Here is a 25,090-nt window from a genome sequence, read left to right as displayed (position 1 = left end):
CAGGATAACACATCCCGGAAGGCCTCCTTCTTCAGTCGGACGGCTTCCCTGACCACCGGTGGCCAACTCGATGTTTGAGGGTTACCGCCCCTTGAGGCACCTAAGACCTTGAGACCACAGCTCTCTGCCGCAGCTTCAGCAATGGAGGCTTTGAACATAGCCCACTCAGGTTCAATGCCCCCAACCACCACAGGGCTGCCAGAAAAACTCAGCCGGAGGTGTGAGTTGAAGATCTCACGGACAGGGGCCTCCTCCAGATGTTCCCAGTTCACCCGCGCTACCCATTTTGGCTTTCCAGGTCTGTCCAGAGTCTTCCCCCACCCCTTGAACCAACTCACCACCAGATGGTGATCAGTTGACAGCTCTGCCCTTGTATTGCATAGTACTGTATTGCACTGTATTCTACTGTATTGTACTTTACTGTATTGTACTGTACTGTATTGTACTGTATTGTGTCCAGTCTGGGGTGAATGCTGTAAAATCTGTTTTCTTCAGTACACACCTATCTGTCTTCCTCAGTCACACACACACACACACACTCACACACACACACACACACACACACACACACACACAAATTCTTAAATTCTGTTAAAGGAAGGATATACTATACTAATACATAATTAATTCAGCAGTACATGTGTTCAATTAACAATTTGATGTATAATATTCTGAAGGTTTGTCTTAATTATACAGTTTGTTAATACACACAATATAATTTAACTATAATTATAGTAACCTGCGTTTATATTTTGCTGATTTATTGCACATTTCGAATGTTTATCCTAATCTAAAACCACTCAGAAAAACACTAAACAACGCGCTAAACAACTAAACGTCTACATAATCTTAAAATAAATAAATATAAAATGTTTAAAAATTGTATAACACTTTTTCTAGTTTAATCTTTAATGGAATAAACGGAGCAGGAGAAATCTCGCGATAAGTGAAAAAAAATAGATGTAATATCGCGATAAGTGGAATCTTCCATCTTGCCACGTTCCAGAGCATGCAGTGGGCGGGGTTTAACCCGCGGCTATCCACACGATTGAATCAAGGCACACGCTTCTGAGCGGTTATTGGCTGAATGCTTTTTCGCCGCCCCGCCTACAGCTGCATTCCGCGGTTATCACTGGCTGAATGCTTAGTCACTCAAACACACTGGTCGGGTTGCTACGAGGCTCCAGTTTGTGCAGGAGGAGGGATCGCTTTTGATTTTACTGGGTTTCATTATTTAGATCTCTACAAAACTTTGTCACGTTAAACTCAGAGTGAATTTTAGATTAAACACCGCGAAAAGAGACAAACGCCAAGAACGGAGAAGAGAAAATGGCCGCGAAGAAAAGCCCCCGAGGACAAGGCAAGAAAGGTGTGTGTCCTCATTCCCGCAGGTTCCGAGTGGAAACAGAAACCAGAGCAGATTCCAGTCCGGATTAAATCCTGCAGAAAAGAGTTCGGGATTAAATCCTGCAGAAAGATTCATGCGTTTATTAATGCAGAAGTGATGAAGACCAGCACAGAGCAGGTTTACAGCACAGAGATGATTAAAGGGAACAGAAATGAAGATCAGCTCATCGTCATGCAGCTCGAATACAAACCACATGCAATAACTACATTTACATATAAACAGCTATATATCATTATATTTTATCAACATTATTACTGTCCTGATCTGCTTTAGGGTGGAATTTAATAATCCGTAATTATGTGTAATATTTCCTGTCTGTGTTTGGCCTTCAGGTGTGTGCTGGGTTTATGATATATTTATTATATTTATATTAAGGACAGTGGTGCTCAGTGGTTAGAGCTCTGGTTACTGATCAGAAGGTTGGAGGTTCAAGCCCCAACACCGCCCAGCTGCCACGGTTGCACCCCTGAGCAAGACCCCTAACCCTCTCTGCTCCATGGGCACCTTCTTCCTCTTCCTTCTTCTTCTTCTTCTTTTGAAAGGTGTGTGTGTGTGTGTGTGTGTGTGTGTGTGTGTGTGTGTGTGTGTGTGAAAGTCTGGATCTTTTCTAAGTTTAATCTCTTTCATGTGTGTGAGCAGTTTTTGGAGTTACACGTGGCCTTCAGCTCTGGGACTCGGACCCTCCTCTTTTCACTTCATTACAGAAAACTCCAGTTATACTTCCACTATTTTAACTGTTTTCATCTTTTAGTGGTTTCTGACTGCACAGGATTTTATTCTGTTTTCTGTCAGTTATAACATTGTAGTTAATAATTAATAATAATTAATGTAAGTCATTTTTTTTAAACCTTAGGGTTAGGACTATTCAATCTTTATATTGTATTGTTGTTTACAACATTATTTATTCTCTTGTAGTGTAGTAATAATTTGATTATATAAAACACAGGATTAATAGCCGTGCTGTAAAGGGTTTAGCTGTAATCCTGTAGAACTTTTTGAACTAACTGCAGTTAATCACCTGGTTCTTTCTTACATGTGGATGTTGGTGATTATTAGATAATGAAACCTGTTTGACACACACACATTACAGCACAGCGAAATTATAATTCATCTGTTGCATTAAGAAGTTTGGATCAGAGGTCAGGGTCAGTGGTGATACAGCGCCCCCTGGAGCAGAGAGGGGTAAGGGCCTTGCTCAGGGGCCCTACAGTGCAGGGGCGTGAACCCCCGACCTTCTGATCAGTAACCCTGAACCCTTACCCATGAGCCACCACTGCTTTCAATCATTTATCTGTTTACTACATGTTTTAAAATGTACAGTAAATTTTAGCTTTAATAATCAAGCATTTTTAATCCAGGTAACATTATACTGTACCTGAGCGAGTGAATATTTGATACTGTTTTATATCTGAGTAAATCTCCATCGTATTCTATTATAAGTCTGAAACACTTGCAGGAAGTTTAGAAGCATGTAGAATATTTTGAGTGTTTGTGTGTGATAGTATTTCAGTAATAGTCATCATAAAATGCTAAATATACTGTATATAGTGTTATGATATTTCTTGTACCTGTGTAGTGACTCGATAGTTATTCTGTACATTCTGTACTGAAATATAGAGAGATACAGAGTTTATTTTGTAATGTTTATGGAATAAACTCTGCTGTAGGTGTACATTGGTGTATTCTGTAAATCTTGTTCATACAGACATCAGTGTTGATTTGAGGAATGTATGATGTCGTATGAGTAATGTTCTGTTCCTGCACCTTCTTCCAGTCTGTGATTGACTCTCCGGGGCGGAACATGTGGTAAAGCGTGAAATCTGTCATGACCCATTTTCCTTCATTACATAAAACCTGTTGCCACTAAACACCCTGCATGTGTGGGGATTTAGATCAGATTTGTGGGTGTGTTTCACTGTGTACTTGTCCTAGTGTGTATACACAGAGTGCAGGTGTATACTCACGCTGGTGTGTACGTGTTGTGTGCTTGTTTTCTGCACGTGTGTGTCGAATGACTAGGTATGAACACATGTCGGGACGGAGACGTGCCATCGTGCACATGTGCATTGAATGACTGGGTGTGATACTGAGTGTGCACGCATGTTGTTCTTGGTGTACACATGTACATGTGTCATGCGTTGGTGTGTGCATGTGTGTTGAATGACTGGGTGTGGATGCTGAATGTGCACTTGTGTTGTGTGTGTTCGTGCGTGTGTGTGTGTGTGTGCACATGTCGATGTGAGAATGTGTGCTGGTGTACGTGTGTCAGCGTGTAAGCCTGTGTGTGTGTGTGTGTGTGTGTGTGTGTGTGTTGATGTGAATTCGTGTACTGAACACCTGATTGTATCTCCTGACGCTACAATCTGTATTGCTATTGAATTGGTATATGCGTGTCCCAGTGTACATGTGTTGGGGTGTGTGTGTGTGTGTGTGTCAGTACACACACTTGTTGGTGTGAACGTGTGTGTGTGGGTCTGTGTGTGTGTGTGTCAGTACGCATGCTTTTTGGCGTGAGCATGTGTGTGTGTGTGTGTGTGTGTCAGTACGCACGCTTGTTGGTGTGAGCATGTGTGTGTGTGTACGTGTGTGTGTGTGTGTGTGTCAGTACGCACACTTGTTGGTGTGAGCATGTGTGTGTGTGTGTGTGTCAGTACACACACTTGTTGGTGTGAGCGCGCGCGTGTGTGTGTGTCAGTACACACGCTTGTTGGTGTGAGCGCGTGTGTGTATGTGTGTGTCAGTACACACGCTTGTTGGTAGTGGTAGTGGTGGTGGTGCTAGTGGTAGTTGTGGTAGTGGTGGTGGTGCTAGTGGTAGTTGTGGTGGTGGTGCTAGTGGTTGTTGTGGTAGTGGTGGTGGTGCTAGTGGTAGTTGTGGTAGTGGTGGTGGTGCTAGCGGTAGTTGTGGTGGTGGTGGTGCTAGTGGTAGTTGTGGTGGTGGTGGTGCTAGTGGTAGTTGTGGTGGTGGTGGTGCTAGTGGTAGTTATGGTGGTGGTGGTGCCAGTGGTAGTGATTGTGATGGTAATGGTGGTGGTGCTAGTTGTGGTGGTGGTGCTAGTGGTAGTGTAGGTGGAGGTAGTGATAGTGGTAGTGGTGGTGGTGGCGGCACAGCTGCTCCGGTACCTTCTGCCAGATAGCAGGTGTATGAAGAATCCGTAAGAGGGCTGAGAGGGTCGTGTTAGATGCAGGGTTTGTGGAAAGAGCTGTGAGTAGGGAGACCCCGATAATCTTCTAAGCTGTTCTCACAATCCACTGTAGGGTCTCGTGGTCTGAAACTGTGCCGTTCCCGTACCAGACAGTTGCTATGTAATTCCCATGTAAGATCATGATGCTCTTTATTGTCCCCCCTGTAGAAAGTAGTGAAGATGGGAAGGGCAAGACTTGTGCTCTCCAATATCTAAAGGAAGTGAAGACACTGCTTCCACAGTTCCTCTGTTGATATTGAAAGAGAGATTGTCTTTACTGCAACCTGGTGCACCTCCTCCCTGTATGCTGACTTGACTCTGTAGGTGATGAGACCCACTACTGTAGTGTTATCAGCAGACTTGATTTGAGGTGTACTTTGCAGCACAGTGGTGAGTCAGCAGTGTTACCCGGCAGTATCCAGGTTAACTCTGGACAGCTTTGCTGACGATTGAGCAGAGATCTTAGTCAGTGGATGTTGGGGTAGTTCTTGTTGCCAGTTTCTTGTTTTGTTCCTCAAACCATGTGTAGAAATCATGACGTGCATTTGGGTGGAAGGCATTCTGACAGACCTGTGATGCAGCTTTGTAGTCTGTAATAGTCTGCTGTATATCACCACATATGCCGTGTGTCCAGGGATTCTTTGCGTATAGTTCCGGTTAACCTCTCTGATAGCTCTCTGATAGCCTGGGACAGGTTGGCTCTTGCTGTGTGGAGGGCTGACTTGTTGTTTGACCTGAAGCCAGTGTCTCAGGTTTTTAGTAGGACACGCACTACTGCTGTCATCCATAGCATCTTCTTATTGATGGCCCTGATTGCAGTCACATTATTTATGCATTTGTTAATGTGGACAGTCACTAATGCTGTGTATTCATCCAAATCTGTGACCTGGTCGTAATAGCAGCTTCCTTGAACATGTTCTGGTCGGTGTGCTCAACACTGTCCTGAAGGACTTTTGGTCTGCTCTGTAGGAAACCGCTCGGTTTCATCAGCATGAACTAATATTTCTGCATCGTGTAGTGCCATTAAATGTCTTACCTTAGCAAACTTTCTGAGATGAAATAAGGCTATTGTAGTAATATTATCTACATGATATTTCATTTATCTCATTTATACAACTGAGCAGTTGACGGTTAAGGGCCCAGTAGTGGCAGTTTGGAAGTGCTAGGATTTGAACTCACAACCTTCCGATAAGCTTCTGTCTGTCCTCTGGCTTCGCTGAAACATACAGCTGTGTATCATCAGCATAACAGTGGAAGCTAATTCCATGTTTACGAATAATTTGACCTAGAGGTAGCATATATAAAATAAAAAGCAGTGGGCCTAAAACAGAACCTTGTGGAACACCAAATTTAACCTCGGTATGCGTGGAGAAGTCTCCATTTACATCTACGAACTGATAACGATCGGTCAGATAAGACCTGAGCCAGGAGAGGACTGTTCCCTTAATACCAACAACATTTTCTAATCTATCAGGGAGAATAGTGTGATCTATAGTATCACAAGCTGCACTAAGGTCGAGTAACACAAGCAGCGAGACACAACCCTGATCAGAGGTCAGTAGAAGGTCATTTACTACTTTAACCAGCGCCGTCTCTGTGCTATGATGAGTTTTAAACCCTGACTGATGAACCTAACTACTATGCTAGAACTAAAGTTATTTAAATTATCTGTGAGCAGTGTGGTGTGTTCTGAATGTATGAGAGCAGTATGGTGTGTTCTGATTGGATGAGAGCAGTGTGGTATGTTCTGATTGGATGAGAGCAGTGTGGTGTGTTCTGATTGGATGAGAGCAGTGTGGTGTGTTCTGATTGGATTAGAGCAGTACGGTGTGTTCTGATTGGATGAGAGCAGTGTGGTGTGTTCTGATTGGATGAGAGCAGTATGGTGTGTTCTGATTGGATGAGAGCAGTACGGTGTGTTCTGATTGGATGAGAGCAGTACAGTGTGTTCTGATTGGATGAGAGCAGTGCGGTGTGTTCTGATTGGATGAGAGCAGTACGGTGTGTTCTGATTGGATGAGAGCAGTACGGTGTGTTCTGATTGGATCAGAGCAGTAACAAGAAATACCAATACACACACTCATGCTGTTATACTAAGACACACACATTCTCACACTAACACTCTCACTCACTCTCTCTCTCACACACACACAGACTCACACACACACAGATACACACAGGTTCACTGCTGGTCTAAAAATAACCGGAGGGTTGTCCAGATTCCATGATAAATTGTTTTGGAACAAAAGGTTTGCAGCTGCTGAGGGTCTGTGGTTTGGGACGTGTCCGAGCTGAGAGACACTCGCACGCCCGTGTGTGTGTGTGTGCAGCAATGGGGGAGCCGAAGGCTGAGGTGAAGGTGCTAAATGAAGAAGGAGGTAAAGGAAAATCTGAGTGTTTGGGAGCGAGTTTGAGATGTTTACCGAGAAACTGAGATGTTCAGATCAGTTACAGGACGGAGTTATATTTCATTTCAGAGCCGTGATTCAGATCCACTCGAGTACCCACGACTGTATTATATATATGTATATGTAATATAGTGTGTGTGTGTGTGTGAGACAAGTTTAGACAGTTCAACGCTGCTACACATGGCTAAACATTTCTTTTTAAACAACTGTTATTGGTGTAAATGAAATGTAATGTGTATAGCGCGGTTAGTAATGCACATTGGCACAGCTTTACACAAATATATAACTTCTGTATATAGATTATAAATGTACGATATGAGGAAGGAATCTTGAGAAGAACCAGACTCAGAATGGGACCCATCCTCATCTGGGTGATGCCGGATAGTGTGATTATAAATAAATACACCCCTTCTATAAATGTGTGTTATAGAGTGAACACTGCTAACAGTGTTAACAGGAAGTTCTGAGCATCAGTACAGTGTTAACAGGAAGTTCTGAGCATCAGTACAGTGTTAACAGGAAGTTCTGAGCATCAGTACAGTGTTAACAGTGTGATGAAGTTATTAACTGTTCGGTGATGGAGACTTGAGTGTAAACTGTTCTTAGTAATCGCAGTCCTAAAGTTATACAAAATGTTCAGTGAATTACATGCGTGCGTATATACACACACACACACACACACACACACACACACACTATAAGTGCAACCTGAGATACTATATGAGTGTGACCTAGAAGTACAGAGGAGACTCAGCACCTGTTCATTCTCTCTGCACTATGTGTGTGTGTGTGTGTGTGTGTGTGTGTGTGTGTGTGTGTGTGTGTGTGTGTATTTATAACACTAACCTTTTCAGCCCACTCTGATCTTTGCTGTAACTCACCATACAATCCGCATGAGACTTGTTCTGCTGTTCTGTTCCTTTATTTCTGTTCTCAGGAAAATAAAATAATAAGGAAAATAAGTCATCAGTTAGTGTTTAAACTTCACATACACACACACACACACACACACACACACACACACACATCATCGGTGTAACTAGATTTTCTGACGCAGTAACAATGCGAGCCATCCAGATTTGCAGTTGGAGTAATTTTAAAACAGCTAGAGCTGCAGCACCAACCATCATCTCCATCTCCTCTATCATCTCCTCCATTATCTCCATCTCCTCCATTATCTCCATCTCCTCTATCATCTCCATCTCCTCCATCATCTCCATCTCCTCTATCATCTCCATCTCCTCCATCATCTCTAACATCTCTTCTAACATCTCCATCATGTTCAGAGTCTGTTATCATTGGCAGCCGTTCTATATGGAGATGGAGCTGCTATTTATATCCCTGATAATCTTTATGCACTCCATGTTTCAACTGCAGGATGATGTATTTTTGATGTGTCCTGTATTACTACATGCTGAGTAAATTGTGTGTGTATAGTGTGTGTGTGTGTGTAGTGTATATAGTGTGTGTGTAGTGTGTGTATATAGTGTGTGTGTAGTGTATATAGTGTATGTGTAGTGTGTATAGTGTGTGTGTGTAGTGTATATAGTGTGTGTAGTGTGTATAGTGTGTGTGTGTGTAGTGTATATAGTGTGTGTGTAGTGTGTATGTATGTAGTGTATATAGAGTGTGTGTGTGTAGTGTGTATAGTGTGTGTGTAGTGTGTATAGTGTGTGTGTAGTGTGTATAGTGTGTGTATATAGTGTATGTGTGTAGTGTATATAGTGTGTGTGTAGTGTATAAAGTGTGTGTGTAGTGTATATAGTGTATGTGTGTAGTGTGTATAGTGTGTGTGTGTATCGTGTGTGTGTAGTGTGTATAGTGTGTGTGTGTAGTGTATATAGTGTATGTCTGTAGTGTGTATAGTGTGTGTGTGTATCGTATGTGTGTAGTGTGTATAGTGTGTGTGTGTAGTGTATATAGTGTGTGTAGTGTATATAGTGTATGTGTGTGTGTGTGTATAGTGTGTGTGTGTAGTGTATATAGTGTGTGTGTGTAGTGTATATGGTGTGTGTGTCTAGTGTGTGTGTAGTGTGTATAGTGTGTGTGTATATAGTGTGTGTGTGTAGTGTATATAGTGTGTGTAGTGTATATGGTGTGTGTGTAGTGTGTATAGTGTGTGTAGTGTATATGGTGTGTGTAGTGTATATGGTGTGTGTAGTGTGTATAGTGTGTGTGTGTGTAGTGTATATGGTGTGTGTGCGTGTCTAGTGTGTGTGTGTAGTGTGTATAGTGTGTGTATATAGTGTGTGTGTAGTGTATATGGTGTGTGTAGTGTGTATAGTGTGTGTGTGTGTGTGTAGTGTATATGGTGTGTGTGTAGTGTGTATAGTGTGTGTGTGTGTAGTGTATATGGTGTGTGTGCGTGTCTAGTGTGTGTGTGTAGTGTGTATAGTGTGTAGTGTGTAGTGTATATAGTGTGTGTGTGTAGTGTGTATAGTGTGTGTGTGTAGTGTATATGGTGTGTGTGCGTGTCTAGTGTGTGTGTAGTGTGTATAGTGTGTGTGTGTGTAGTGTATATGGTGTGTGTGCGTGTCTAGTGTGTGTGTGTAGTGTGTATAGTGTGTAGTGTGTAGTGTATATAGTGTGTGTGTGTAGTGTGTATAGTGTGTGTGTGTATAGTGTGTGTAGTGTATATGGTGTGTGTAGTGTGTATAGTGTGTGTGTGTAGTGTATATGGTGTGTGTGCGTGTCTAGTGTGTGTGTGTAGTGTGTATAGTGTGTGTGTGTATAGTGTGTGTGTGTGTAGTGTATATGGTGTGTGTAGTGTATAGTGTGTGTGTGTGTAGTGTATATGGTGTGTGTGTGTGTGTAGTGTGTATAGTGTGTGTGTGTATAGTGTGTGTGTGTGTGTAGTGTATATGGTGTGTGTAGTGTGTATAGTGTGTGTGTGTGTGTGTAGTGTATATGGTGTGTGTGCGTGTCTAGTGTGTGTGTGTAGTGTGTATATTGTGTGTGTGCGTGTGTAGTGTGTGTGTGTAGTGTATATTGTGTATAGTGTGTGTGTGTATCGTGTGTGTGTAGTGTATAAAGTGTGTGTGTGTGTGTGCGTGTCTAGTGTGTGTGTGTGTAGTGTATATAGTGTATATGTAGTAGATATTTAATTGTTTACTGTTTAAAGGCTGTAATTAGTGACTAACACGCGTGTGGATTTGTTATAATACTGAACACTGATTTTTTGCTCGTTTGTGTCCTGGTGTTTAGATGCCAAGCCACACCTGAATAAAAATGGGAAAAGGGGCGGAGCTGCAGGCGGGTCATCGTTCTTCACCTGGTTCATGGTTTTGGCTCTTCTGGGTGTCTGGACCTCCGTCGCTGTCGTTTATTTTGATCTGGTGGATTATCAGGGAGTGATCGGTGAGTCCATCATCATCATCTTCATCATCATCCCCAGTGTGTATGTTATCTTACAGGAGGTGTCATTATTAAACCTGCATTAAAGCGTACAGGTGTCTTTCTCAGAGATGCATCACCTGTGTTTCCTTCAGTAATAATAATAATAATAATAATAATAATAATAATAATAAAATCTGCTGAATATCACAGTACATCTCTTAACTGATCATCAACATGTGTATATTTCTGTTTGTTCTGATTTAAGTAAACTATAATAATATATTTTAATCAGAGTGTGTGTGTGTGTGTGTGTGTGTGTGTGTGTATATATATATATATATGTATATATTCTGGTCTTAATTTTACATGCAGCCAAGGCAAAGGACTTGCGTTATAATATTTCAGAGATTTTACAAGGTATGACTTTACATTCAATAAAATACATGAAATATCTCCTCCTTCATCACACACCGACGCTGGGCACAAGCTCTCAGCAAGTTAGAAATAATAGATTACAAAAAGACAGACAGACCGGCCACTTTATTAGGAACAGTCATGTATAAAATCATGCAGCTACACGTCAAGAGCTTCAATTAACCTTCATATCAAACACCAGAACGGAGGGAAAAGGCAGTAACAAAAGCAAGAACTTGTAGAGACGAGTAAACTGATAAAGTTTGATAAATAATAATGAGGGTAAAAATAATCATATCTAAACATTTTAAAATAAAACTGTTAGTTAGATATTTAAACCACACAAGCGTAAAATAATTCAGCTTCATTTAGACTTATTCTGAATAAAATCACTGAATTAAATATCAATGAATTCACCAGGTAAACTCTCGTCCTACGATGCTGATGGTGACGGAGACTTCGATGTGGAAGACGCTAAGGTCCTGCTGGGTGGGTGCACAAACTTATTCACATTCATCAAAGTATATTACAGAGTATTTATTACATTTCTGTTTCTGTTGCATGACTGACTTTGGTTCATTTTTGTTCCACCGCAAATACAAACTGCATGTGCATGAAAGTGTATGTATGTATATATATATGTGTGTGTGTGTGTGTGTGTGTGTGTGTGCATGTGTGCGTGTGTGTGAGAAGATTTACTTCAGAATTAAGTTGAGCTGCAGTGTTACTCAGGACTGCTTTATACTTCTGCAGTGTAGTGTGTTAGTGTGTTTGAGATGGAGGGGATTATGGGTAAGCGTGGCACAGAGGTGTTCCTCACAGTGCATCGTGTGTCCACTGTGCTTTGAGTCACCTGGCCTTCAGGTGAGCTCTGATTGGAGCTCTGATTGAGGCAGGGCTTGAGACCTGAGACTCTTCCTCAAATTTCCTCAGGGCTTTCAGAGTAATGTTGCACAAATACATCTCAAGTTTAACCACTAAATCATTCCTCAATTGTCTTCCAGAGATTTCCGTGTACCAGGCTGGGACCGGAGGGGGTTGGGGCGTGGCAATTTGTTTAAAAAACAAAACAAAACTTGTACTACATACCTCATGACAGAAACTGATTTTTAAAAATCTCTCACTAGTTGTAAGTTCTTCACGCCGTTAGTGTGGGTAAATACTCTGGCTTCGGACAGAACGATCAGAAGAGGCTTGATCACGGCTGTAGTTCATTATAACATCCATTTAATCCTGCAGGATCTCACACTCTACTTCTAATGGACTCGCAGTAAACACACAGTGTAGGAGTGTAAACCACAGCATTATGAACTGCTCGATACTGCTGAATACAGACGAGTGAAAACATCTGAGAACATCTGAGAAACTCTTTCAGTGAGTTATAAACCTCGCCAAAACTCCTCACACACAGTTCCTTTCTCTTTCCTCTGCATTGTTCAAAACCATGTTCTGCCCATGCTGTAGTGTTTTATTCCCCTAACGTACACGTGAATATGGAGAGACACGGCCATGTGGCCTGGAGCACAGACACGTATCTGACAGTGCAGGTTCGCAGATGCGCTCTTGCAGATGTATAAACCAGGTTTTAATGGTGTACACTACTGCAGGGTTTAGTGCACAGCTGTAGAGTCTCTGCATGTCGTCTTGCTTTGCTTCTCACACTTTAACTTTGAACTTTTATGACTTTATTTCCTTCAGCTCTAGTTTCCTACTAAACCTCACCTTTAACTTCCACTCCCTCTGTTTTTCCATTTTCCTTCTCCACCGTGTTTCCCATTTCTCTTTCCCTCCGTTGTTCTTCTCTCTCTCTCTCTCTCTCTGCCTCTCTCTCTCTCCTCCCTGTTCCACGTTTGAATAGGACTGACTCGAGACGGGAGTACAGAAAGCTCAGAGTCCCTCGAGGAAGTGCTTGATATTTTAGCTGAAGAAGGTTCTGACTGGTTTCAAGGCTTCTTCACGTTCCTCTATGAGGTTATGAGTCCGTTTGAAACGGTCGAGGACGATGAATCTGACGCTGTGACAGACGACGTTTCCAGCACGTCTCAGACCGAAGGGGTTCAGGGTCAAAAGACATGCGTCATTTTAGGACTTCAGAACCAGTAATTTGGATTTTTCACAGCGCGCACGCACACACACACACACACACACACACACACACACACACACACACACACACACACACAAACACACACACAAACACTTTTCTGGAGGAGATTTTATTCTCAGACTCAGATATTCTCTCGTAAGGAAGGATTTTTTACATTTACAGCAGTCACAAGGACTTGTAAAATTCTTGCTGTTTTTCAGTTGTAAATATTCGGAGTGTGAAACACGGCTGTTTTCCTTCAGCAGCACTTTTGTAAAAACTATTCAGTGACGATGTAAAACATGGCTTTTATCTGCAGCCGAGGCCTGTGCTGATATTTAATAGTTATATATTCCTGTAACCGCTGAATCTCTTATCCCTGTTTACAATATTATCGCTCCGTATTTAATCACATTCTGAGTAGTGACTCATTCAGCATGACCTTCATGTGACCTTCATGTACTCATCATGTCTCGTTTCTCAGCGAAGACTCGACCTCGGTTCGGCGTTTTATACGCAGGAGTGAGGAGCTGATGAACGCTGGAGCTGATGCACTGATGTTCCTGAACTGAACTGTACTCTGGAAATGTAATCTTATCTCCACTTTCGGTCTATAAGGTGCTTTAGGAAACAGCTGACCTCATGCACGCGCACACACACACACACACACACACACACACATACACACACACACTTAAATTGAATTGCTTAAATTGTTCCCCAGCTAGGCCCCCTACTGAGGGGGAATGCAGGAGTATTGAGGATGTACATCTCAGCACACGTCTTTTGGACATTTTCCACGTTTCTTCTTCTGCGCCTCACTGCTTCTGTATCTGACTTTAAACACACGACTGACGTGTTCAGGTTTTACTATTTAACACGTTTAATATGATTCCTGTGCTGTTCTTGTGGATCACTTTCTCACTAACAATCTTCAGAGCAATAATTGTGTTTTCAGGTGAGTTTCAGCCTGCAGTGTTTATTAACTCTGTACTGATGATTAACTTTCTCTCGGAGATGTTCTTCATCTCTCTGAGACTTCCTGCTTTATTCACATCTACTGTTTTATATCAGAAATGTGAACGTTATTAACATGTTACTGCTGCTTTAGAGACCTCAGTCTGGCATTACTGGAATTTAACCAGTGTTTTAAAAGATAAAGGAAAGAGACCGCCATCTTATACAACCACCAAAAACCCCTGGTGTAATATTATTTGAGCCCGCTTAAATTTTTTTGCATCACCACAGCGGCTGAACCTCTTAGACAGTGTATTAATGAAAGGTGAAGCTCAGCAGCGTCACCTTGGGGCGGTAACGGACTCGGACAGCGTTGTGTTTAAATTCAGAGATAAGCCTGTAGGAGACAACAAGCAGCACTCAGAAACCCTGTCTACCTCACAAACCTTCTCCTAAAGAGTAAACAGAGCAGTGCTGATGGTTAAACATTAACAGTCCCGTGTGTTAATAAACCCCTCGTGATTCTGACATCTCAGCTGACGGTAAAGTGTCGTAACACTGAGTTAATCATTTAACACAATCTTTCATTTAACATGCAAGTAAACACTTCATAACCCTTTTCTGTAGTAATAATAATAATAATAATAATAATAATAATAATATTATTAATGCTGTAATGTGACAGGTCTGCTGCTAATTATATTTTATAATCTTTACTTTATCATCCTGAAGCAGAGACTTCTGTAAACATTAGATCCTGTAGTTTGATTAAAGGAACACAGACATGCAGTTTAACATGAGCACAGTTACACAACACACTCGAGTGTTTACTGTTTCAGCTCGGTGTTGTGTGTAAGGAGCCAAACTGTTAATAATAATAATAAGAATAATAATAATAATAATAATAACGATAGATATCCTTTAAACCTGAATGCGCTCGCTTACACACGCCTTCTCCGTTTCCCTCAGAGCAGACCTGTGGAGATATTCAACTTTCACATCACAGTGTTACGGGTTACGAAGATTTCATCTGTAATTCAAAATACAAATTATATTAAAAATACCACCATATAAATAACTGACTCTGTCTTCACTGGTTTAAGATCTCAGGATGTTCTCAGGTGTTCTTCAGAACGGATGGCTTTATGGGATTTTTATCACCTGATTGTAAAGGAGAGACGTGTTAGGAGCTTTATAGTGAGGTTTGACTGGCTGTTTGTTCAGGACATGTGTTTACTGAGACGATTATTTACCGTGTGTGTGTGTGTGTGTGTGTTTTCCTCCATCATGTATCAGAGGAGAAACCAGGAGATTTGTCCAGGAATAAAGGTATTTTAATTAAAGCCAGCGTTTTTATGTGAAACGAGGCGTTGTTGTTGTTCTGCATGCTGACGGTGCATTGTGGTGTTAGTTTGGATGTTAATTAACAGAATTAGCCGTGAGAGTGTGTGGAGTTTGAGAATCTGCTTTAACGTGTGGTGATTTGAGAAGGTCGGTGGATTTTTAAGCATCAGATATACGATGTGCTTTGTTTCTCGTTATTTTAACTAATTTTAGGTAGAATGTATATAATAACGAGCTGTTTGGCTGTTGAAGGGTTTGTGAGGTGACCTCCAGTCAGGGGAAATGCCTAGTTCAGAAAATGTCAAAATAATTCCTTATTAAAGGTAAATATCTGCAGTGATCCAGACATGGTGTTTGACTAAACTCGGGTGATTTGCACGAACAGCCTGCTGTGTGGAGTGTAAACACTCGGCCGTAACGATTACATCATCATTAAAACTCTCACTCTGTAGAACATCCTCACGCCAAAGACGTTGGTCTGAAACTGAGAGAAGCTCTTAAAGAGCAGCTCACCATCATCCACGAGAGAGTGGAGGCCAGAAAGATCGCCAAGATGGCGCTGGCGGAGGTGAGGAGCATCCTGGCCAAGGAGGAGGAGGAGAAGGTCCTGGAGCGGATCAGAGAGGAATCTGAGCTTAAAGCCTGGGAGAGAGCGGAGGCTCGACTCCGAGAGGAAGGAGAACGGATAGAGAGGGAGGATGTGGAAAAGGCCATGGAGAGGATCAGGAGAGAGAAAGAGGAGAGAGAGAGAAAGGCAAAGAAGATCCAAACAAAAGAAGAAGAGGAAAAGGCGGGGAAAGAGAAGAAAACTCTCGATAAAGCTGCTGAAGTCTGGGACAGAAATCCTGAGAAAGATGGAAAAGAAGCTAAAAAGCCCAAAAAGAAGCAGTAAGACGTCGTTAATGTAAAGAACAGATGTGTTATGAGGGTTTTGGTGCAGTTATGGATCAGGTTTATAGTTCAGAACAACAGTTTTACATATTAAATAAAAACTAATGATCTACAGAGTAACAACAATTTTAAATAAAAACAAATAAATAAAATAAGCCGTAACTGTGAGAAACAGTGAACATGTCCAAGTTTAACTTCAGATATTTTATTCAGAGGGTCAGCACTTTTACACACAACTTTACTCCTTCTGAATTTTACAAAGTAGTGTGTGTGTGTGTGTGTGTGTGTGTGTGTGTGTGTGTGTGTGTGTGTGTGTGTGTGTGTGTGTGTGTGTGTGTGAGACAGCGTTCACTCTGGCTCAGTCTCTGATTTTACTGAAATGAATAAACACTAGAAGAAGCGTTTGGTTTGGTCACTGGATGAGTATAGAGATGATTTTAACTGCTGAAGAAGAAACGAAGGTGCAGTGAAACTGTGATGTTGTTTCTTGAAGACAGGTGGAGACTTTTATTATGTAAAACACCTGTCTGTGCTGTCATCTCTCTGATTTCCTTTCATGTTTTCATGAATAAAATGTGTGGAACAAAAGTAAGCCAAACATCAGTTCAGTACCTGAGGTACCGGTCGATAATTATGGGTTGATCTGAACCTAATCTCTTTTGCACTACATTTGAAAGACGTGTTTTTTATAAGATGTCATACCTGGTGTGTGTGCATCCACATGTGGAAACCCTCAGGACTGAAGGAGAAGCCAGATGTTACGGCCTCTGGACCGTCCGCTCCTGCTGAAGGTAAAAATCACACACAGGAGGAACACTGTTAGTTGATTATTAATGAAAACACGTACAGTTGTGTTGAATGATTGTTCATGTGATGGGAATAAATTAATGATGACATCATCCTGATTTTTAGGAACAAACTTTGATGACAACTTCATAATGCAGCTCTTCTTCAGTAGAAATCATTATTATAGCCGTTCATTTTTGTAAATATTTACCTAATTTAAACATGCTTTACACCCGCGGCCCAAACGTGTACCAGCGTCTTCCTGCTGCACGCTGGGTCACTATCGCTGACCTTTGTGCTCCACAAACCGAACACAGTACTATCTTCTCTGGAGAAAAGTGGATTATTAACCCTGTGTGTGTGTGTGTGTGTGTGTGTGTGTGTGTGTGTGTGTGTGTACTATTCCCCTGATAAACACACTGGTTTGAAGATGACTCGTTTTATCATGTTGATAAACTGATATTACTGCACACGTTGCACATCACTGTTCTGTAACCCAGCTGAAAAAGCCCACTCATATCCATCGTGCTTAACGCTCTGAACTCACGTCAGAATCAGAAGCGGTTTTGCGTTATCTTCAGTATCAGGGATGTGTAGCATTTCTGTTCTTCACTGTCCCAACACTTATGCTTCATCCGGTCATTACTGAAGCAGCTAATTTAGTCAACAGGATGGGAAAGCACTAGTCTGTTAAAAAATACAAACTGTTGTGAGAATTAAAGTATAACTTATTGTTACGCCGTGTGACCCGTGAAAACCATGAACTTGTAGCTGCTCCAGCAACTTTTCTCCGTGTTCTCCAGCCCCAGAGCCGGTGGAAGAGGAACAGATCCACGCTGCTAAAGTTGAAGAAACAGCTGAGTTTCCTGCAGGTATGAAATAAAATCACAGCTGTTGAGCTGATCAGGAAATTTAACAAGCGGTACGATGTGTACGTGAGAAATGTAAAATTCGAATAAAGATGTGAATTTATGTACAGATCAGGCTTCAGATCACTCGTGATGCAGTGAACAGACCTGCAGTACATATATTTTATATAGTGTGGATGTAAATGAATAAGGAATACATTATTCTTTGCTGTTTGCACACCAACCCTGTTCCTGGAGATCTGCCTTCCTGAAGATTTTAACTCCAACCATAATGGTTCCCACCTGACCATCTAATCATCGCCTTCAGAAGTTCTTGATCAACTGAAACAGATGCACTAGATTTTGATTGGAGATAAAACCTTCGGGAAGGTAGATCTCAAGGAAGATGGTTGGTGACCACTGCTCAATTTGTGTGTGTAAATTATGAAATACTCAACCCAGCCCTTCTGACACTAACAAATCATGGCAGGGTTAAAGTCTCAGAGATGCCAGTTTTCTCCATTCTGATGTTTGTTGTGAACATTAACTGATGTTCTCGACCTGTATCTGCACGATTTTACACTTTGAGCTGCTGCCACATGATTGGCTGATTAGATAAGTTCATGAATGAGCAGGCATACAAATGTTCCTAATAAAATGGCTACATTATACATAACTTAATATAGTTGAGTATTGCACTATTTACGTGGCCATCCTTTTACATTTCCACACCATTCTTGGGAGATCCTTCCCAAAATGCATGGCCTTGAGGTACAGTTAATAGAAATATCTTGTATATAATTAAATAATCAATTAAGTACAACAATAAACAGAACATGAAGAAAATTTAAATACATTCCTCAGAGGCTCAGGCAGTGGAGGAGGAGCCTGAAGCTTTAGAGGAGGAGGAGCCTGAAACAGTGGAGGAGGAGCCTGAAGCTTTAGAGGAGGAGGAGCCTGAAACAGTGGAGGAGGAGCCTGATGATGTGGAAGAGGAGCCTGAGGATGTGGAGGAGGAGCCTGAGGACGTGGAGGAGGAGCCTGAGGACGTGGAGGAGGAGCCTGAGGACGTGAAGGAGGAAGTAAAACCACTGATGGAAGAAGAAGAGGTTCCTGAAGAAGAGCCTGAAGTGGTGGAGGATGAGCCAGAAATAGCAGATGATGTGTCTGTGGAAGAGGAGGCAGTGGAAGAAGCTGTGCTTGTTAAAGAGGCAGAGGAACCTGCCCCTGCTGAGGAAGCAGTTGAAGAGCCAGTTGAGGAACCTGCCCCTGTTGGAGAGACTGTAGAAGAGTTACTTTCTGTTGAGGAGACCAACGAGGCATCAGTTGAAGAAGGAGTAGTTGAGGAAACTGTTCCTGTTGAAGAAGCAAGTACTGTAGAAGAGGCCCTTAAGGAGGTTGCAACTACAGTTGAGGAAGTAGAAGAAGCGGCAGCAGTTGAAGAAACAGCAGAAGAACCTGTCCCTGTTGAAGCTGTTGTAGAAGAGGCATTGTCAGTTGAGGAAGTAGTGGAGGAGCGTTCACCAGTGAAAGAGGGAGTGGAGGAAGTAGCACCTGTTGAAGAAACAGTAGAAGAACCCGCCTCTTTTGAAGAGGATGTAGAAGAGGCAGCTCCTACGGAGGAAGTGACGGAGGAGGCCTTAACAGAAGAGCCTGAGGGTGCAGAAGAAGAGCAGGGTAAGAATTCTTTTAACCTTCACTTTAGATTGTTTAAGCTACGTTCAGATGTTTAGCAGGTAACTTGTTCTGTAGGAAGATGCTGTAGTTCCTCCTCTGGATATTTTACACACGTGCAGTGCTGTCGAAAATCCTGACACCACGCTGAAGACCGAAAAATAATCATTTCCATTCAAAATGGAAAATAAATGAAGTTTCGTTGTCATGTTCTTGACGATGTTTGATAACACGTTTATCGTTGCTCTGAGACAAATGTTTGGGACGTTTTTATAACCAAACCCTGATTGATACTTCTCCAGAACTTCGTCCTGAACTTGTTTAGATGATGATTCGGTTTGTTTAGGTATGTTCTCTAATACCGCTGCCTTCCTCCAGGAACAGGTGTGTTTATATCGAGATCACCTGACACTAATACACACATACTCCATTCTACTGAAACTACCATCATGTGTCCATGGAAACTGAACCAGAACTCATTTATATTTCACACTGATGGGGGTGAATACTTATATAAATATGTTTATACTTGAGTTTGTGTGTAAATAATTTTGTAAGTGAATATTTAAATGTAATAATGTTGAGACCTTCCATCACGTCTGCATTAACGTTCCTGTAGATGTGTTTGAAGCAGAAGACACGCTGGAAACAGAAGGATCAGGTGAGTTCACGTTATAATCAGATGTTTTTCTTTATAAAGTACTTCACACGTTTTTGACCGCGTTATACTTTTTCTCCTGACTATATTAGATGAAAGTTCCAGAAATGAGATGTTGAATTGAGATTGTAGGATTTGATCAGATTGGAGGTCTGATGTTTATTGGTTTGTGTATTGGATATTTTAGAGGAGGAACCTGATGAACAGCCAGAAGAAGATGCAGGTGGGTCAATAGAACACACGGCTGGATCCTAACCTCATGTACATTTCTCTAACGGACTTTTATACAAATGCTAATCTTATAACGGAGTCTGACTGAAACATTGATCATTAATCAGAACTCAAATGCGAAAGCTTTTTCCATTTATTCCTTCATTTTATATCCTGGATTAGCTGCTTGATTAGAACATGGTCATTTAATTGAATCTCTTTCTGGACATTAATTTGTTTCTGTCTGTGATATTTGAACAGAGGACGTAGAAGAACAGGACGAGGACGAGGACGAGACGACGGGTAACGCTCCATCGTTCACTCTTTCTGAACCTTCATGTGCTTAGAATTAGGACTTCATTACAGGATCCCCCGAGCACACAGGAAACACTTATTATCCTCAAACCAGAATAAAGCTCAGATATGATTTAGATTAGGACACGTCCATCTCACACTGTGTGTGTGTGTGTGTGTGAGAGAGTGACTGAGCGTGAGACTGTATGATTGTGAGACTGTGTGTGTGTGAGACAGTGTGTGCGAGAGTGAGTGTGTGTGAGACTGTATGTGCACGTGTGTGTGTGTGTGTGTCAGAGAGAGAGCACGAGTGTGTGTGTGTGTGTGTGAGAGAGAGAGCGAGTGTGTGTGTGTGTGTGTGCGATAGTGTGTGCGAGAGAATGAGTGTGTGTGAGAGAGAGAGAGCGAGTGTGTGAGACTGTGTGCGTTTGTGTGTGTGTGCGAGAGAATGAGTGTGTGTGAGAGAGAGAGAGAGAGAGCGAGTGTGTGAGACTGTGTGTGCGTTTGTGTGTGTGTGCGAGAGAATGAGTGTGTGTGAGACTGTGTGTGCGTGTGCGAGAGAGCAAGTGTGTGTGCGAGAGAATGAGTGTGTGAGAGACTGTGTGTGCATTTGTGTGTGTGCGAGAGTTTCCAGACTGCTCCTGCTGTTTCTGTCCTACATTACAGCTGTACAGGTGAGGTTGTGTGTACAGTTGTCTGAAGTATGTTGCTCGTTGCACTGTGTTGTAGAAACGTAAGTTTTGGCACCGTGTGTGGAGGCGGAGAGGATCATCCCACTACGACTGAGCAGCTGCAGCGGAGAACACCACCAGCATCCTGATCAACACCTTTAGGCTTTATTTTATTTTACCAGACGCTCAGATGTTTGAATGGTCACGCACCTGGTTTTCTCCTGTACTCGTTTGAGAAATTTTTCCCTGTAATTCCTCTTCCTGTTCCTTCTGACACCGGCTCTGCTATTCCCACTCTGAGCTTTTCCTTATGTTTCTATTATACCTGAAAACGCCGTTGTTGAGAATCAGATGACTTCCTGTCTATTGAAGCTGCTTTGTGGGTGTGAGATCTTCACGTGTGTGTGTGTGTGTATGTGTGTGTGGTGTTAATGTGAAGGTATGACACAAAGCTGCACTGACGTTTCTAATGGCTTTCACTCCTCACTTCAGAACTTAGAGAAAGGTGCCAGTTTTTGTATGCTGTGCGTGTGTATGTGTGTGCGTGTGTGTGTGTGTGTGTGCGCGCATGTGCCCTTTGAGCCGTGTTTATTGCAGAGCGATGAATCTCTTTGTGATGGTTCATTTTAATTGTACACACAGAGGCTTTCAGTGTTTGCAGGAGTTGACGATAACTCACGAGCTGGGTCACGGATGCAGTTGCAGCCTGATCTAGAACCTCTTTTGTCTCGTTCTTTCATCATTATCATTATTTTGGATTTGGACTCAAACTACACGGTTCCGTTTCAGCAACACTGTTAACCTGAAAGTGGGGGTGTGCCAATACTTATAATCACATCACCATAAGCACCTAGATTTATTGAGTCATGGTTTATGATCATTGTGGTGCTGGGGGAGAATGACTGTGTTCCACTTTCACCAGCATGTTTAATATTTTTTACTCTCAGTGGAACTCCCTCAGGGTTCGACTTCCTGAACCATGAGGAAATGACCACACGCCGTTTTAAATGTTGTGTTTTGAATCTCAGATACAGCGGTGTGCTGGAGATTATTGACCGCGTTCACACACACTGTTCAGCGCAGGTTTCCCAGCCGCTGTACAGAGACAGAACTCTCCTGATTAATCACGTCACAGCTCACACAGCAGGGTTTTATTCCTGTGATTTCAGTCCTTACACGTCTGTTGATGTGATGCTGATTTCACACACACACACACACACACACACACACACACACACACACACACACACACACACACACACACACACATTTAAAAATTCAGCTTTTAAACTTTTTTTCTTTCCCTAAAACACTTCAGGATGTTTTTTTTCTTAACACTTATGGAGTCAATGTGAATTTTTAAGGTGGTTTTAACTTTGGGTAATTTACAAATAGTGTTTATTATTATTATTATTATTATTATTTTAAAGTAGTTCTGTGGAGGTGTTTTAGTGGGAGACGTTTCTAAGCCATAAGTGGGACTTGGGATTTGGAGCAGAAAGAAAAACAAACCAGCAATAAATCTTCCTGCAGGTGATTTAATTGCAGTTCTGGTTTAAACAGGATTTTATTTTGGATTAGGTTTACATGATATCCTGCTGTATGGGTCTAACACACTAAGTTATTGCAGATTTCGGGACTTTTGGGTCATAGTTCTGTAAGAAAGGGTCGTCAGTTTTCTGTTTGAGTGCTGCAATAAAGGTTTGGGACAAAAACATATGACTTTGGTCTGATTTGTGTCAGTAATAATCAGGTTTATAGCTCAAATCAGAATAAGACACTTCATGTTCACACTGAAAATCAGATAAACTCTTAAATAACAACTTTACAGAAATCTGGATATAAAAATGTATTTATCCAATTTTAAGGAGCCATAACATGAGAAAACCTGAGTGTCCACTAGATGGCGTTCACAAACCGTTTATACACAGTTTACACTGAGTGGCCAATTCCTCAGCTCCACCTCCTACACTGACTAGATCATCTGTTACACTACACAAAATATTGGCACCCCTCTATCCCATCCACTACAGGAGCAGCCCTGAGGAGATATTGTTAATAATAATAATAATAATAATAATATGTTTAATATATACATTGCATTTCCAGCGCTCAAGGACGCTTAATCACGGACAAACACAAACTGAAAAACAATGAGCAATCAAACAAAATGAAAAGCAGTACAGATAGTACGGTCACTGAGAAAAATGGATAGTAAGAGATTAGGACAGAGAACACTGAGAAGGCAGACACGCTTTTAATAACTCTGAGATGGATGTGGTGCTGTGAAGCGTCAGAGGGCGAGAGCTCCAGATTTTAGGTGCTACTACACTGAAAGACCTGCCACATAGAGGAGAGACGAGATCTAGGGACAGCGAGTCCGATCCCAGAGGACCTGAGAGAACGGAGCAGGTTGTAGGGTCTCTCTACAGTTCTGATCTTCTTTGCTGGTGTTTGCTTTGGACATGTAGATGAAGCAGTTTTCACAAAAAATGGGATTAGAGTATTCATGAGGAACCATCTATAACAATCTCACTACAATCTCCCTTTTCATTCTGGTTCCTCTCAAGGTTCCTTCCTCGTGTCTTCTCAGGGAGTTTTTTCCCTACCGCCACCTCTGGCTTGTTCATTAGGGATAAATTTATATCTCTATCCGGATATCTATAAAACTGCACTGTGGCAATGTCCTTTGTTAAAGCTATATAAATGAAATGAAATTGAACTGGGATCAAATCATTTGATTTAGTTTGTTTTAAACCTATTAGCTTGCATTAGATGTGTGTTTACGTGTTAATAGTATAGTGTTGTATTGAGTTTTTATCATTTTAATAACAAGCTTTCACTAAAAGTTGAAAGATTGTAATCTTTAATCACGTATAATACTTTTGAAGTTGTTTACAGTAGAAATATTTATCATCGTCGAAAAATAAATTAAATAATTTCTCACATCATCAAAATGACTCTTCAGATCTGTGAATCGACTCCAAGCACTCCCCTCAGACAATCCAATCAAAGATCCGACTCATTCCAGAACGACACATCACTTTTCACCTTTTCAGGCTGCGGTAAGAAACCTTTAGTTTTTTATTAATTAAGCTGTAGCCATAATGATCCCGTCAGGTTAGTGGGGTTAGCTCACCTGTGTTAGCTCACCGGAGTCTGGAAGATGTCTGCAGTAAGAACATTCTTATAATACCTCTTACTTTGTTTTTGAAATAGTAGTAAAGGTGTGTGTGTGTGTGTGTGTGTGTGTGTGTGTGTGTGTGTGTGTGTGTATTTGGCTATATTTTAACAGGTAAACTTTAGTTTATTTCTCTGAATGTTATTACAGGCTCCGTCCCTGAGGTAACTAGCTAATGTTAGCTGGAACTTCACTCGGGTTTTGCAGTGTTAGAGGCTCTACATCAGCTTCAGCACTTCAGACTTTATATCATTTATTTTATGATAATACTAATGAGTGTTTACATCCTGATCTCACTCTTTCACGTGAGTTCATCGTGTTCAAAATGTGGTGGGGGGTAAAGTCTTTTTGTTCCGAGTAGTGATGCTACGATCGTTCGTCTCCCCCCCTCCCTCTCTCTCTCTCTCTCTCTCTCATATTGTAGTTCACCCTCACAGGCAGCAGAGGGCACTAAACATCACACTGCTGCTTCATTATTACATGTAAATTATAGTCATGTTTTAGTGGCTGCCATGAAACTGGACAGTCTTGTGTAATGAGGTGATACAGCGCTCTCGCCGTCTCAGAGATACCGCACATTCACCATCAGAGATACCGCACATTCACCATCAGAGATACCGCACATTCACCATCAGAGATACCGCACATTCACCATCAGAGATACCGCACTCTTAGTGACTGTGTGTGTAATGTGTCTCAGGTGTGTGTTTCAACACTCATCCCTCACTGTGTCGCAGAAC

The 25,090-nt window shown here is 41.7% G+C and overlaps 1 protein-coding gene across 4 annotated transcripts; it reads left to right on the top strand.

The window, feature by feature from the left end:
* Nucleotides 1-1,145: 1,145 nt before the first annotated feature.
* Nucleotides 1,146-22,888, top strand: asph (aspartate beta-hydroxylase). 4 transcript variants are annotated; one of them, XM_017491206.3, is made up of 12 exons: nucleotides 1,146-1,369; nucleotides 10,205-10,357; nucleotides 11,171-11,239; nucleotides 15,090-15,122; nucleotides 15,590-16,025; nucleotides 16,722-16,819; nucleotides 17,618-17,686; nucleotides 18,527-19,339; nucleotides 19,956-19,997; nucleotides 20,182-20,217; nucleotides 20,466-20,507; nucleotides 21,228-22,888. In XM_017491206.3, exons 1-12 carry the CDS (start codon nucleotides 1,330-1,332, stop codon nucleotides 21,233-21,235), a joined length of 1,839 nt encoding a protein of 612 aa, XP_017346695.3. In that variant the 5' UTR covers nucleotides 1,146-1,329; the 3' UTR covers nucleotides 21,236-22,888. The 4 variants fall into 4 exon arrangements, with proteins under 4 accessions (XP_017346695.3, XP_047017253.2, XP_047017254.2 ...); XM_047161297.2 differs by lacking the exon at nucleotides 1,146-1,369 and adding an exon at nucleotides 6,710-6,970; XM_047161298.2 differs by lacking the exons at nucleotides 1,146-1,369; nucleotides 15,090-15,122 and adding an exon at nucleotides 6,710-6,970.
* Nucleotides 22,889-25,090: the final 2,202 nt, after the last annotated feature.

The sequence above is a fragment of the Ictalurus punctatus genome, chromosome 17 (genome assembly GCF_001660625.3).
Source record: "Ictalurus punctatus breed USDA103 chromosome 17, Coco_2.0, whole genome shotgun sequence".
NCBI lineage: Eukaryota > Metazoa > Chordata > Actinopteri > Siluriformes > Ictaluridae > Ictalurus > Ictalurus punctatus.
This window is presented reverse-complemented; position numbering and strand designations above follow the sequence as displayed.